Raw genomic sequence first — 13,514 nt, forward strand, 5'->3', positions numbered from 1 at the left:
GTTGTTGTAGGTCTAAAGACATGGCGAAGATGTTGAAGTTCAGCTTCCATTTGTTTGTGTAACAATTGCCTTCTTGTGTAAACATCCTGTTGTAGCATTGTGCTATTTTCACGCTTCACACTGAGAGGTGACAAACGGCTGGTGGAACAGCACCAGCACACATTCAGGTGTAACTCAGCACAGCCAGGTGAGATGCCCCAAGCTACTCAGTATGCTCTTCCATCAGCCGTTTGTCACCCCCCAGTGTAAAGCGTGAAAATAGCACAATATTACATGATAGTTTCTTGAACACTTTTTCCGCTATCGATCATAAATGTCAGATTTCAGATCCTGTTGGGTACAGAGGTTTCAAGATCAGTGACTTCTTATATTTTTTTCTCATCATAACCTGCATTCTCTTCCCACAGAGGTTACTCAAGTCATATCTTCCCACATACCTCTGTCCATATTTCCCGGCTCTCGTAAAAATAACAGCGGCAAAAAATTACAACACAAATTATCTCCCTCCTTTCTATGCAATCAGAACACGTGTTACATTGACTTAGATCCAATATGGCGGCTTTCATGGAGTTAGTTGATCAATATGCGAAGGACAGATTCGGTATTTCATGTTTAACTGACAATCAGAAACTAGCAATAGAGAGTGGAGGAATCAATCAGCAAGATGTTTTTGAAGATGTAACACACAAGACATTTAATGGCTAGCGTGTCCATTGGCAATGACGGCGATGGAGACGCCATTGATCTGCCATTACATGACTGAGTTCTGTCTAGAAGAAACGATTGAGCATCTCGCAGGGGATGAGGTTCTAGTTTTCCCTAAGCATAAGGGACTTACCGAGGCTTGGCGATTGATCACTTATGAAACAACATCGCCGATTGCACAACTAAATCTGATTGAAACCAATCACGAATCCTGAACACTTGCACCATGAAAGGGACATATTAGAACAGAGGTTACGTGGGAAGATATGACAGGAGTAACTTCTGTGGGAAGAGAATGCATAACCTGATTGCATGTTGCTCCCAGTATCAATCACCAGTTTGACCTGACTGTTACAGGTCACTGTCAAATAGGTGGAATACTATTGTTGAAAGACAAACAATCCAACCTTTAATGAGTTTTATAGAAACTTCAACCATTTGTGAGACCAAACAAGAAAGACCTGCATATCACTAGCCCTGGTATAGTGACTGAGTGAGTGAGTGGGTTTAGTTGTACGCCTTACTCAGCAATATTCCAGCTATATGACGGCGGTCTGTAAATAATCAAGTCTGGACCAGACAATCCAGTGATTAAGAGCATGAGCATCTATCTACATAATATTGGGATACAATGAAATGTGTCAACCAATTCAGCGAGCATGACCATCCGATCCCGTTTGTCGCCTCTTACAAGCATGGTTGCTGAAGTTCAATTCTAACCCAGATCTTTACAGGTCAGCCCAGGTATAAGTCACTGTCACGAGTTCATAATATCAACAACATGTCAAACAGCTGCTATATTGCTGTGTGCAGTGTTAAATAACAATCAAATACTAGTCTGGTTGTTTATATTGCAGAAACTTCAACCATATATGTGACCAGACAAGAAACACCTAACATACCACCTGCCCTGGCACAGACATATAGGTGTTCATCAGAGGAGGGCCGACTATGGCTGTGGGATGCAAGGTCATCTCTGTGTTTTATGTGGCACAATATATTTGTCAGTTGATATAGGAAACTGATGCATAAATGAAGTTCAGGTAACCAAGGTAACAGCTGAGTCAGCTAAATGCAACCCCAGGATGCTGTGGTATAATAAGCCTTGTGAGTTGTACATATTGTTATGTATAGAGAGACTGTTAAGCATAGTGACAATGTTGGAGCACCCCTTTCAGATGCAAATCACAGTGGGGAATCCTGGACAGAACCGGTTCAGTGTAACATGATTGTTGTAAGAGTTGTCCAACTTGGATGGGGAGGTCACGTGAAATTGCGGGTTGACTTTTTTGCTTAATGGAAAGATCTAAAAGTTTGAGAGTGGAAAGTAACCTGGTCTGTCTCTCCACAAATGTGTTCATGAACTTGTTTAATCCTTACCAAGTCTGATCAGATGCAGTATCTCACACGGCAGCCATGTTGAATGCTGTAATATGGGTAGTAGGGTTATCAGGCAATTCTAATGTCATGAAACACTGTTTGTACTTATCAACCAATAAATTCCTACTAATTTATTAAACACTGGGCTTGTGTTTGTCTTTTTTCACCTAAACAATGGAGTAAGGAGTTTTAAAAAGTCTGCATCAGCAATATTTCAGCCATAAAGTCGACATAAAACATGTCATTTTGTTATACGTATGTTCATAATAAGTGTAGTTAGTTCACTGTAAATAACATAACATTGATGATGAAACCCACAAACAAACATGCACCTGCATGTTATGTATTGATGTTGTGAGTGAGTGAGTGGTTTTACGCCGCCTTTCGCAATAGCAATATTCCAGCAATATCACGGCAGGGGAACACCAGAAATGGGCTTCACACATTGTATCCATGTGGGGAATCGAACCCAGGTCTTCAGCGTGATGAGCGAACGCTTTAACCACTAGGCTACCCTTCTGCCCCATTTGATGTTGTGGATACAAAACCTAATCCATAGGTTGAATAAATCACTCTGAAATTGAATAGTTCCCTTCGTAGGGGTGTTTACATGTTTAGCTAAAATTGCTCTTGAGAAATATATGGTTTGAACAAAACAGATGTCACAAGAATCATTAATGTGCACATAGAAGTCTGGTATTTTTCGATGGGGTAAGATTAAAATGCTTAATGACATCTCTTTCCTATTGACAAACACGGTATTGCTCATATAAGAATTGGTCCAGAAAGACATAGAACACTTTAACAACACAACAAAACACATTTCATTTAGTTACCTTTTTTTTATCAAACATGAACATGTGTAAAACAAAACCCATTAAATGGTCAACAAAACATCTGATTCAAAAATTTCTTCCAAAGGTTATCATCAGTGGATATCCAAAAACTTCCAGATCTAACATCATCTGACATTATGCATCAGAACAAAACTGATCTGTCCGATACCCGTGTGCATGTATGAGGGGGGTCAACTAGAGGAAAACACTGGCATTGCTCTTGGATGTATCTCATATTTAGCCGACACGCTGATATTCTGACCAATGTCAAGGTTGTTGTACATCCAGAACCACCGAAGCAGCCCCATGAGCTGGTGTTTGTGGGGATATCTGATTCACGATGATTTCACCGTCCGAGAGAGCATGGCTTGTTACATCCAGCAGCTGAATCGGCCCTGTAGAATACAGCAGGGATTTTAACACGGTGGTAGAAGATAAAGACTGTTCTGCTACAGGGTTGTCTCCCTTGTCAGAGTTGTTCCCCTTTGTATGTGCCAGTGAAGAGTTGTGTCTTGGCCTGTGGACGTTCCTCTGATGTTTAAGGAGATTTCCCTTGATTGCTGTCTTGTATGGGCAGTGTGGACACACGTGAGGCTTCGAGTCCTACGTACACACGAAGAAGCAAAGGTGACAACATGGCACAACAGGACAAAACTATACAGGCCACTTAAGACTGTTTTGATACAATTTTTGCATGTAGGATGATAAATTGATGATTACAAAATGACAAACAAAATCAGATGGTTCAACAGCAAGAACTTTTCCATTAGTGAGTACAAATACCTACCCATATGTGAGGGCACCTTCCCTGTGAGGGCACCTACCTGTGTAGCCTTACCTGTATGAGAGGACACCACCCTGTATGAGAGGACACCTACCCTGTTTGAGAGGACACCTACCCTGTTTAAAAGGACACCTTCCCTGTCTGAGAGGACACCTTACCCTGTATGAGAGGACACTACTCTGTATGAGAGGATCCTGTATGAGAGGACACCTACCCTGTTTGATAGGACACCTGCCCTGTTTGAGAGGACACCTACCCTGTTCGTGTATGAGAGGACACCTGCCCTGTTTGAGAGGAGACTACTCTGTATGAGAGGACACCTATCCTGTTTGAGAAGACACCTTCCCTGTATGAGAGGACACCTACCCTGTTTGAGAGGAGACTACTCTGTATGAGAGGACACCTACCCTGTTTGAGAGGAGACTACTCTGTATGAGAGGACACCTACCCTGTTTGAGAAGACACCTTCCCTGTATGAGAGGACATCTACCCTGTTTGAGAAGACACCTTCCCTGTATGAGAGGACACCTGCCCTGTTTGAGAGGAGACTACTCTGTATGAGAGGACACCTACCGTTTGAGAAGACACCTTCCCTGTTTGAGAGGACACCTACCCTGTTTGAGAGGAGACTACTCTGTATGAGAGGACACCTATCCTGTTTGAAAAGACACCTTCCCTGTATGAGAGGACACCTACCCTGTTTGAGAGAGGAGACTACTCTGTGAGAGGACACCTGCCCTGTTTGAGAAGACACCTTCCCTGTATGAGAGGACACCTACCCTGTTTGAGAAGGAGACTACTCTGTATGAGAGGACACCTACCCTGTTTGAGAAGACACCTTCCCTGTATGAGAGGACACCTATCCTGTTTGAGAGGAGACTACTCTGTATGAGAGGACACCTTCCCTGTTTGAGAGGACACCTACCCTATGTGTGCATCAGATTGGCACCTATGTGTGAGGACACCTTCCCTGTTTCAGAGGACATCTATCCAATAGATCAGAACCAGGGCTACAGATAAGGGCCGTATCGGAGTATATACGGGTATAAAATAAGCACGATACGGTAGGAAATAATTTAGAAAACGTAGCAGATACGCACCACAGTAATGGTGTATGGTCTTAGCATCATTTACAGACATATGTATCTGAAGAAAGATTGTTTCATTGTTTATTGACCTGTTTACACAAGAGTAGCAATGTTGTGGTGTATATATGAAACGGAACACAAGATTACTGTTTCTCTATTATATTCCATTCAGTACTCTAAATGTACTCTTATTGTTTTCCAGTACTCCCATATTGAAAAAATAAGGAGTACGTACTCCTGATCATGAAAAAATATCTTGAGCCCTGAGAACACTTACCATATGTGTATGCCTCAGATTTACGCCTACCTTATGAGTGAGGACACCTTCCCTGTATAAGAGGACACCTTCCCTGTTTGAGAGGACACCTTCTCTGTTTGAGAGGGCACTTTCTCTGTATGAGAGGACACCTTCCCTGTATAAGAGGACACCTTCTCTGTTTGAGAGGACACCTATAGATAGAACACCTGTATGTGTGAGGACACCTTCCCTGTATAAGAGGACACCTTCCTGTATAAGAGACACAAGAGGACACCTTCCCTGTATAAGAGGACACCTTCCCCTGTATAAGAGGACACCTTCTCTGTTTAAGAGGACACCTTCTGTTTGAGAGGGACACTTACCCTATAGATGAGAACACCAACCTATGTGTGAGGACACCTTCCCTGTATAAGAGGTCACCTTCCCTGTATAAGAGGACACCTTCTCTGTTTAAGAGGACACCTTCCCTGTTTGAGAGGACACCTTCTCTGTTTGAGAGGGCACTTTCTCTGTATAAGAGGACACCTTCTCTGTTTGAGAGGACACTTACCCTATAGATGAGAACACCTACCTATGTGTGAGGACACCTTCCCTGTATAAGAGGACACCTTCTCTGTTTGAGAGGACACTTACCCTATAGATGAGAACACCTACCCTATGTGTGAGGACACCTTCCCTGTATAAGAGGACACCTTCTCTGCTTGAGAGGACACTTACCCTATAGATGAGAACACCAACCTATGTGTGAGGACACCTTCCCTGTTTGAGAAAACACCTACCCTATGTGTATGCATCAGTTTGACGTGCTGAGCCAACCTGTTCTTCAGTCTGGTTGAGAAATCACATCCAGAGTAGGGACACTGCAAGGACTTCTCTGCAACCAAAACAAAGTCACAATCTGATAAACACGACCATTTTCATGAACTACCTGAAGCCACAGACCACCTACAGAGGCCGGATCCCCACTGTAGACCACTGTCATTATAATCAGATTGCCAAATCCAACGTGATACCCCTCTGGACGAAGATCTGATACACTCTCCATGCATCAGGTGAACCCTGCTCCATCTCGGCCTCGCCCACCTGTCTAAATGAAGATCTGATACACTCTCCATGCATCAGGTGAACCCTGCTCCATCTCGCCCACCTGTCTAAATGAAGATCTGATACACTCTCCATGCATCAGGTGAACCCTGCTCCATCTCGCCCACCCTGTCTAAATGAAGATCTGATACACTCTCCATGCATCAGGTGGACCCTGCTCCGTCTCGCCCACCCTGTCTAAATGAAGATCTGATACACTCTCCATGCATCAGGTGAACCCTGCTCCATCTCGCCCACCCTGTCTAAATGAAGATCTGATACACTCTCCATGCATCAGGTGAACCCTGCTCTATTTCACCCACCCTGTCTAAATGAAGATCTGATACACTCTCCATGCATCAGGTGAACCCTGCTCTATTTCACCCACCCTGTCTAAATGAAGATCTGATATACTCTCCATGCATCAGGTGAACCCTGCTCCATCTCGCCCACCTGTCTAAATGAAGATCTGATTCACTCTCCATGCATCAGGTGAACCCTGCTCTATTTCACCCACCCTGTCTAAATGAAGATCTGATACACTCTCCATGCATCAGGTGGACCCTGTTCCATCTCACCCACCCTGTCTAAATGAAGATCTGATACACTCTCCATGCATCAGGTGGACCCTGCTCCATCTCGCCCACCTGTCTAAATGAAGATCTGATACACTCTCCATGCATCAGGTGGACCCTGCTCTATTTCACCCACCCTGTCTAAATGAAGATCTGATACACTCTCCATGCATCAGGTGAACCCTGCTCCATCTCACCCACCCTGTCTAAATGAAGATCTGATACACTCTCCATGCATCAGGTGGACCCTGCTCCATCTCGCCCACCTGTCTAAATGAAGATCTGATACACTCTCCATGCATCAGGTGAACCCTGCTCCATCTCGCCCACCCTGTCTAAATGAAGATCTGATACACTCTCCATGCATCAGGTGGACCCTGCTCCATCTAGCCCACCTGTCTAAATGAAGATCTGATACACTCTCCATGCATCAGGTGAACCCTGCTCCATCTCGCCCACCCTGTCTAAATGAAGATCTGATACACTCTCCATGCATCAGGTGAACCCTGCTCCATCTCGCCCACCCTGTCTAAATGAAGATCTGATACACTCTCCATGCATCAGGTGAACCCTGCTCCATCTCGCCCACCCTGTCTAAATGAAGATCTGAAACACTCTCCATGCATCAGGTGAACCCTGCTCCATCTCGCCCACCTGTCTAAATGAAGAATGCATTGTCCCAGCTAGCCATAGTCCTGCTTCCAAAAGGATTAGTTAATTTCTTTACCAACTTGATTAAAAATTGATTATTTCTCTACTTTGAAGAAAACCAACACAAAACCCAAATATCTATTCTCATGTACTGATGGTCTTTGTTTCAGGTTCAAAGTTTCAAAGTTGTATCAGTTCTTATGGCCAACTTTAAATGTGTGTATTTATTTGTTAGTTTAATACAGCCCCGCAGAACCTAAAGTTTGTAGATCCTCATGGCAGCATGGCAATTATTTATATTTGAGAAAATGTGGTACACCCTTTTAGGAAAATATGGCATGGCACTCAGAAACAACCTGGTATATAAGAAAACAACATGTACTGATGCATTTGCTCTTTCTCTTTGGGCTGGCCCAACATACTACACAAGATTAACTTGAGTATTTTGAAGGAATACAAAATACAAAAAAGATACAAGAATAAGACATGCTGCTCTGATGAGCTGTTGTAAATGCTTTCCTTTCTTCCTACGAGAAATTAGAAGCCTCAAAGCTGATTGACTGATTAAGTAATTGTGAGTCAACATAGTTTTACGCCGCATTTAGCAATATTCCAGGCATATCATGGCGGAGGACACCAGAAATGGGCTTCACGCATTGTACCCATGTGGGGAATAAAACCTGGGTATTTGGCGAGACAAGCGAATGCTTCAACCACTAGGCTACTCCAACGCCCTGATTAGATAATGATATCCCATGGAGTGCTTGAGGCCTGCACATAACACATATAGGACTAACATCAAGTGAGACTGCCCAGCGGCCATGTTTCTTCTGACCTTTATGTACAATCCTGTGACTGCGTAGATTCCCAGCAGTGCTGAACTTCTTCTGACAGACGTCACAGGTGTACATCTGAATGCCTGGAAATAGAGATGTATGGAGTATGTACTAGGGGTGACTGACTGACTGAGTTTGATTTAACGCCGCTTTTAGCAATATTCCAGCAACATCACTGCTGGGGACACCAGAAATGGGCGGCCACACATTGTACCCATGTGGGATTCAACCCGGTCTCGGGCGTGACGAAATAACGCTTTAATCGGCTAGGCTACCCCGCTGTACTAGAAATTAGGGTGACTATTGAGGGGCAAACATCTATTGTGATAGCTTATTCTATTGCATCATACTACTGCGATATAGCGATTGTCTATTACGACCTAACTATTACAATACTATTGCAATAGTTTTTTCTCTCCATGAATTGTCTCATTTGAAGTCATTTCCCAAATGAATGTATAGTTTATATGAAATAAAAACAAGCTGAAGTAGTTTCAGTCTCTTTGATAACTCTTAAAACATAAACTCAATGAAGCTGCAAGTCTGCACCCAAACATCCTGTATTTTTCGTTTCTACCATCGATTGATTGCTATCAGAGACTCAATAATTGCAATCCATCGATAGATTGATGCATCGTTACAGCCCAAGTATGTACACACTTGACTTGCAAGGCCTCACATTACCTGGCGAAGTTGCATCACTGCCAACATCCCAAAACCAAAAGCCCTCATCAAAGTGGTGGCCATGTTTAAACATGGACTGGAATTCTAGGAGCAACCTTTTGGAGACTCTATTCCTTCAATCACATTAATATATATTTAGCTTAGTTTAGTTTATATATATTAAGCTTAGTTTAGTTTAACTATATATATTTAGCTTAGTTTAGTTTAACTATATATATTTAGCTTAGTTTAGTTTATATATATTAAGCTGAGTTTAGTTTAACTATATATATTTAGCTTAGTTTAGTTTAACTATATATATTTAGCTTAGTTTAGTTTATATATATTAAGCTGAGTTTAGTTTAACTATATATATTTAGCTTAGTTTAGTTGAACCCAACCTTTGTGAGTATTGACATGGCCAGTGAAGACTTGTTTCCTGAAGGTCTCAAACATGCAGTCAGCTTCAGGACATCGGTATCTGAGCATCGAAAACAAAAATAACCATCTCAACATTATCTATACAGAATATGGTTGGTAAGTGTCTCAAAAACTACAATTACTGTCATACCTGTGAAATAGTTTAGTGACATCATTCATGGTATACATAAGTGTTACAAGGGAACCATGGTTGTAGAGGTGCAACTTACATGGTGTACCCTGGAGGCAAGGGCATGGAATGTTTGGTGTACTTGTGCTGGACGAGGGTCACTCTGTCCAGGGTGGAGAATGGACACACAGATGGGGTACAACTTACATGGTGTATCCTGGTGGCAAGGGCGTGGAATGTTTGGTGTACTTGTGCTGGACGAGGGTCACTCTGTCCAGCGTGGAGAATGGACACACAGATGGGGTACAACTTACATGGTGTACCCTGGAGGCAAGGGCGTGGAATGTTTGGTGTACTTGTGCTGGACGAGGGTCACTCTGTCCAGGGTGGAGAATGGACACACAGATGGGGGTACAACTTACATGGTGTATCCTGGTGGCAAGGGCTGGAATGTTTGGTGTAATTTGTGCTGGACGAGGGTCACTCTGTCCAGGGTGGAGAATGGACACAGATGGGGTACAACAACTTACATGGTGTACCCTGGGTGGCAAGGGCGGGAATGTTTGGTGTACTTGTGCTGGACGAGGGTCACTCTGTCCAGGTGGAGAATGGACACACTGTGATAGGGGTACAACTTACATGGTGTACCCTGGAGGCAAGGGCGTGGAATGTCTGGTGTATTTGTGCTGGACGGGATCACTCTGTCCAGGGTGGAGAATGGACACACAGATGGGGCACAACTTACATGTAGAAGTGTACCCTGGTGGCAAGGGCGTCCTGGAATGTTTGGTGTACCCATGTGCTGGACGAGGGTCACTCTGTCCAGCGTGGAGAATGGATTACACAGATGGGGTACAACTTACATGGTGTACCCTGGTGGCAAGGGCGTGGAATGTTTGCGTGTACTTGTGCTGGACGAGGGTCACTCTGTCCAGTGTGGAGAATGGACACACAGATGGGGTACAACTTACATGGTGTACCCTGGTGGCAAGGGCGTGGAATGTTTGGTGTACTTGTGCTGGGACGAGGGTCAGTCTGTCCAGCAGGAGAATGGACAACACAGATGGGGTACAACTTACATGGTGTACCCTGGAGGCAAGGCGGCGGAATGTTTGGTGTACTTGTGCTGGATCCGAGGGTCAGTCTGTCCAGGGTGGAGAATGGACACACAGATGGGGGTACAACTTTACATGGTGTACCCTGGTGGCAAGGGCGCTGGAATGTTTGGTGTAATTTGTGCTGGATCTAGGGTCAGTCTGTCCAGGGTGCAGAATGGACACACAGATGGGGGGTACAACTTACATGGTGTACCCTGAGTGGCAAGGGCGTGGAATGTTTGGTGTACTTGTGCTGGACGAGGGTCACTCTGTCCAAAGCGTGGAGAATGGACACACAGATGGGGGAATTTACTTTTACATGGTGTACCCTGGTGGCAAGGGCTGGAATGTTTGGTGTACTTGTGCTGGACGAGGGTCAGTCTGTCCAGGTGGAGAATGGAACACCCACACAGATGGGGGTACAACTTACATGGTGTACCCTGGTGGCAAAGGAGGCGTGGAATGTTTGGTGTACTTGTGCTGGGCCGAGTCCACCTGTCCAGCGTGGAGAATGGATCACGACACACAGATGGGGGTACAACTTACATGGTGTACCCTGTGTGGCAAGGGTGGAATGTTTGGTGTAATTTGTGCTGGACGAGGGTCACTCTGTCCAGCGTGGAGAATGGACACACAGATGGGGTATTACAACTTACATGGTGTACCCTGGTGGCAAGGGGTGGAATGTTTGGTGTAACTTTTGTGCTGGACGAGGTCACTCTGTCCAGGGTGGAGAATGGACACACAGATGGGGGTACAACTTACATGGTGTACCCTGGTGGCAAAGGGGAAATGGAATGGAATGTGTACTTGTGCTGGATGAGAGGGTCACTCTGTCCAGGGTGGAGAATGGACACACAGATGGGGGTACAACTTACATGGTGTACCCTGGTGGCAAGAAGTGGAATGTTTGGTGTACTTGTGCTGGATTTGAGGGTCCTCTTGTCCAAGCGTGGAGAATGGACACACAGATGGGGTACAACTTACATGGTGTACCCTGGTGGCAAGGGGCGTGGAATGTTTGAGTTGTACTTGTGTAACTGGACGAGGGGGTCACTCTGTCCAGCGTGGAGAAATGGACACACAGATGGGGTACAACTTACATGGTGTATCCTGGTGGCAAGGGCGTTGAATGTTTGGTGTAACTTGTGCTGGATCGAGGGTCACTCTGTCCAGGGTGGGAGAATGGACATACATCACACAGATGGGGTACAACTTACATGGTGTATCCTGGTGGCAAGGGCGTTGAATGTTTGGTGTACTTGTGCTGGACCAGGGTCCTCTGTCCAGGGTGGAGAATGGACATACATCACACAGATGGGGGTGCAACTTACATGGTGTACCCTGGTGGCAAGGGCGTGGAATGTTTGAAATTGTACTTGTGCTGAACAGAGAGTCACTCTCTGTCCAGCCGCGTGGAGAATGGACACACAGATGGGGGTACAACTTACATGGGTGTACCCTGGTGGCAAGAGGCGTGGAATGTTTGAGGTACTACTTGTGTGCTGGAGCCGAGGTCACTCTGTCAAAGCGTGGAGAATGGACACACAGATGGGAATTACAACACATGAAAGTGTATCCTGGTGGCAAGGCGTGGAATGTTTGGTGTACTTGTGCTGGACAGGGGTCGCTCTGTCCAGCGTGGAGAATGGACACACAGATGGGGGTACAACTTACATGGTGTACCCTGGTGGCAAGAGGCGTGGAATGTTTGGTGTACCCACTTGTGCTGGACGAGGGTCACTCTGTCCAAGCGTGGAGAATGGACACACAGATGGGGGTACAACTTACATGGTGTATCCTGGTGGGCAAGGGCGTTGAATGTTTGAGGTGTACTTGTGCTGGGCCAGGGGTCACTCTGTCCAGGGTGGAGAATGGACATACATCACACACAGATGGGGTACAAGCTTACATGGTGTATCCTGGTGGCAAAGGAAGTTGAATGTTTGGTGTACTTGTGCTGGACTGAGGAGTCACTCTGTCCAAGCGTGGAGAAAATGGACACACAGATGGGGGGGTACAACTTACATGGTGTACCCTCAATTGGCTTAAAGGAAGTGGAATGTTTGGTGTACTTGTGCTGGGCCGAGGGTCACTCTGTCCAGCGTGTGGAGAATGGACACACAGATGGGGGTACAACTTACACATGGTGTATCCTGGTGGCAAAGGCGTTGAATGTTTGGTGTGCTTTGTGCTGGGCGAGGGTCACTCTGTCCAGGGTGGAGAATGGACATACATCACACAGATGGGGGTACAACTTACATGGTGTATCCTGGTGGCAAGAGGCGTTGAATGTTTGGTGTACTTTGTGTGCTGGACGAGGGTCACTCTGTCCAAGCGTGGAGAATGGACACACAGATGGGGGTACAACTTACATGGTGTATCCCCTGGTGGCAAGGCAAAGTGGAATGTTTGGTGTACTTGTGCTGGGACGAGGGTCACTCTGTCCAAGCGTGGAAGAATGGACATACATCACACAGATGGGGGTACAACTTACATGGGTGTATCCTGGTGGCAAAGGGCGTGGAATGTTTGGTGTACTTGTGCTGGGCCGAGGGTCACTCTGTCCAAGCGTGGAGAATGGACACACAGATGGGGGTACAACTTACATGGTGTATCCTGGTGGCAAGGGCGTGGAATGTTTGGTGTACTTGTGCTGGGACGAGGGTCACTCTGTCCAGTGTGGAGAATGGACATACAGATGGGGGTACAACTTACATGGTGTATCCTGGTGGCAAGGGCGATGGAATGTTTGGTGTACTTTGTGCTGGACGAGGTCACTCTGTCCAAGCGTGGAGAATGGACATACATCACACAGATGGGGGTACAACTTACATGGTGTATCCTGGTGGCAAGGGCGTGGAATGTTTGGTGTACTTGTGCTGGACCCGAGGTCACTCTGTCCAGCGTGGAGAATGGACACACAGATGGGGGTACAACTTACATGGTGTATCCTGGTGGCAAGGGCGTGGAATGTTTTGGTGTACTTGCATTGCTGGACGAGGGT

General features: G+C 45.5%; 2 protein-coding genes across 2 annotated transcripts in view; one reads left to right on the plus strand and one right to left on the minus strand.

Annotated features, from left to right (window-relative positions):
* The window catches only part of LOC124282205 (E3 ubiquitin-protein ligase CHFR-like), a 42,868-nt gene extending 40,644 nt beyond the window's left edge, over positions 1-2,224 (plus strand). Inside the window, exon 21 of the mRNA XM_046718163.1 lies at positions 1,563-2,224. Within this exon, the coding sequence (XP_046574119.1) occupies positions 1,563-1,602 (40 nt within the window). The 3' untranslated portion in view covers positions 1,603-2,224. The remainder of the gene's footprint in view (positions 1-1,562) is intronic.
* An 851-nt stretch (positions 2,225-3,075) lies between these two features.
* Positions 3,076-9,705, minus strand: LOC124282219 (zinc finger protein 410-like). The gene is made up of 5 exons (XM_046718177.1): positions 9,618-9,705; positions 9,262-9,341; positions 8,197-8,280; positions 5,832-5,926; positions 3,076-3,524 (listed from the first exon to the last, which is right to left on the minus strand). The coding sequence occupies exons 2-5, from the start codon at positions 9,314-9,316 to the stop codon at positions 3,189-3,191; spliced, it is 570 nt and encodes a 189-aa protein (XP_046574133.1). The 5' UTR covers positions 9,317-9,341; positions 9,618-9,705; the 3' UTR covers positions 3,076-3,188.
* Positions 9,706-13,514: the final 3,809 nt, after the last annotated feature.

The sequence above is a fragment of the Haliotis rubra genome, unplaced genomic scaffold (assembly GCF_003918875.1).
Source record: "Haliotis rubra isolate DU_JTF1 unplaced genomic scaffold, ASM391887v1 Scf296, whole genome shotgun sequence".
Taxonomy (NCBI): Eukaryota; Metazoa; Mollusca; class Gastropoda; order Lepetellida; family Haliotidae; genus Haliotis; species Haliotis rubra.

Bases quoted from the DNA above. Each gene is read 5' to 3' on its own strand.
- LOC124282219 (XM_046718177.1), bottom strand. From the start codon at position 9,316: ATGTTTGAGACCTTCAGGAAACAAGTCTTCACTGGCCATGTCAATACT. The intron at 8,281-9,261 runs GTTGGGTTCAAC...CTCTATTTCCAG, and splicing joins CCATGTCAATACTCACAAAG to GCATTCAGATGTACACCTGT. The intron at 3,525-5,831 runs GTAGGTGTTTTC...GTGTGTACGTAG, and splicing joins AACTGATGCATACACATAGG to GACTCGAAGCCTCACGTGTG.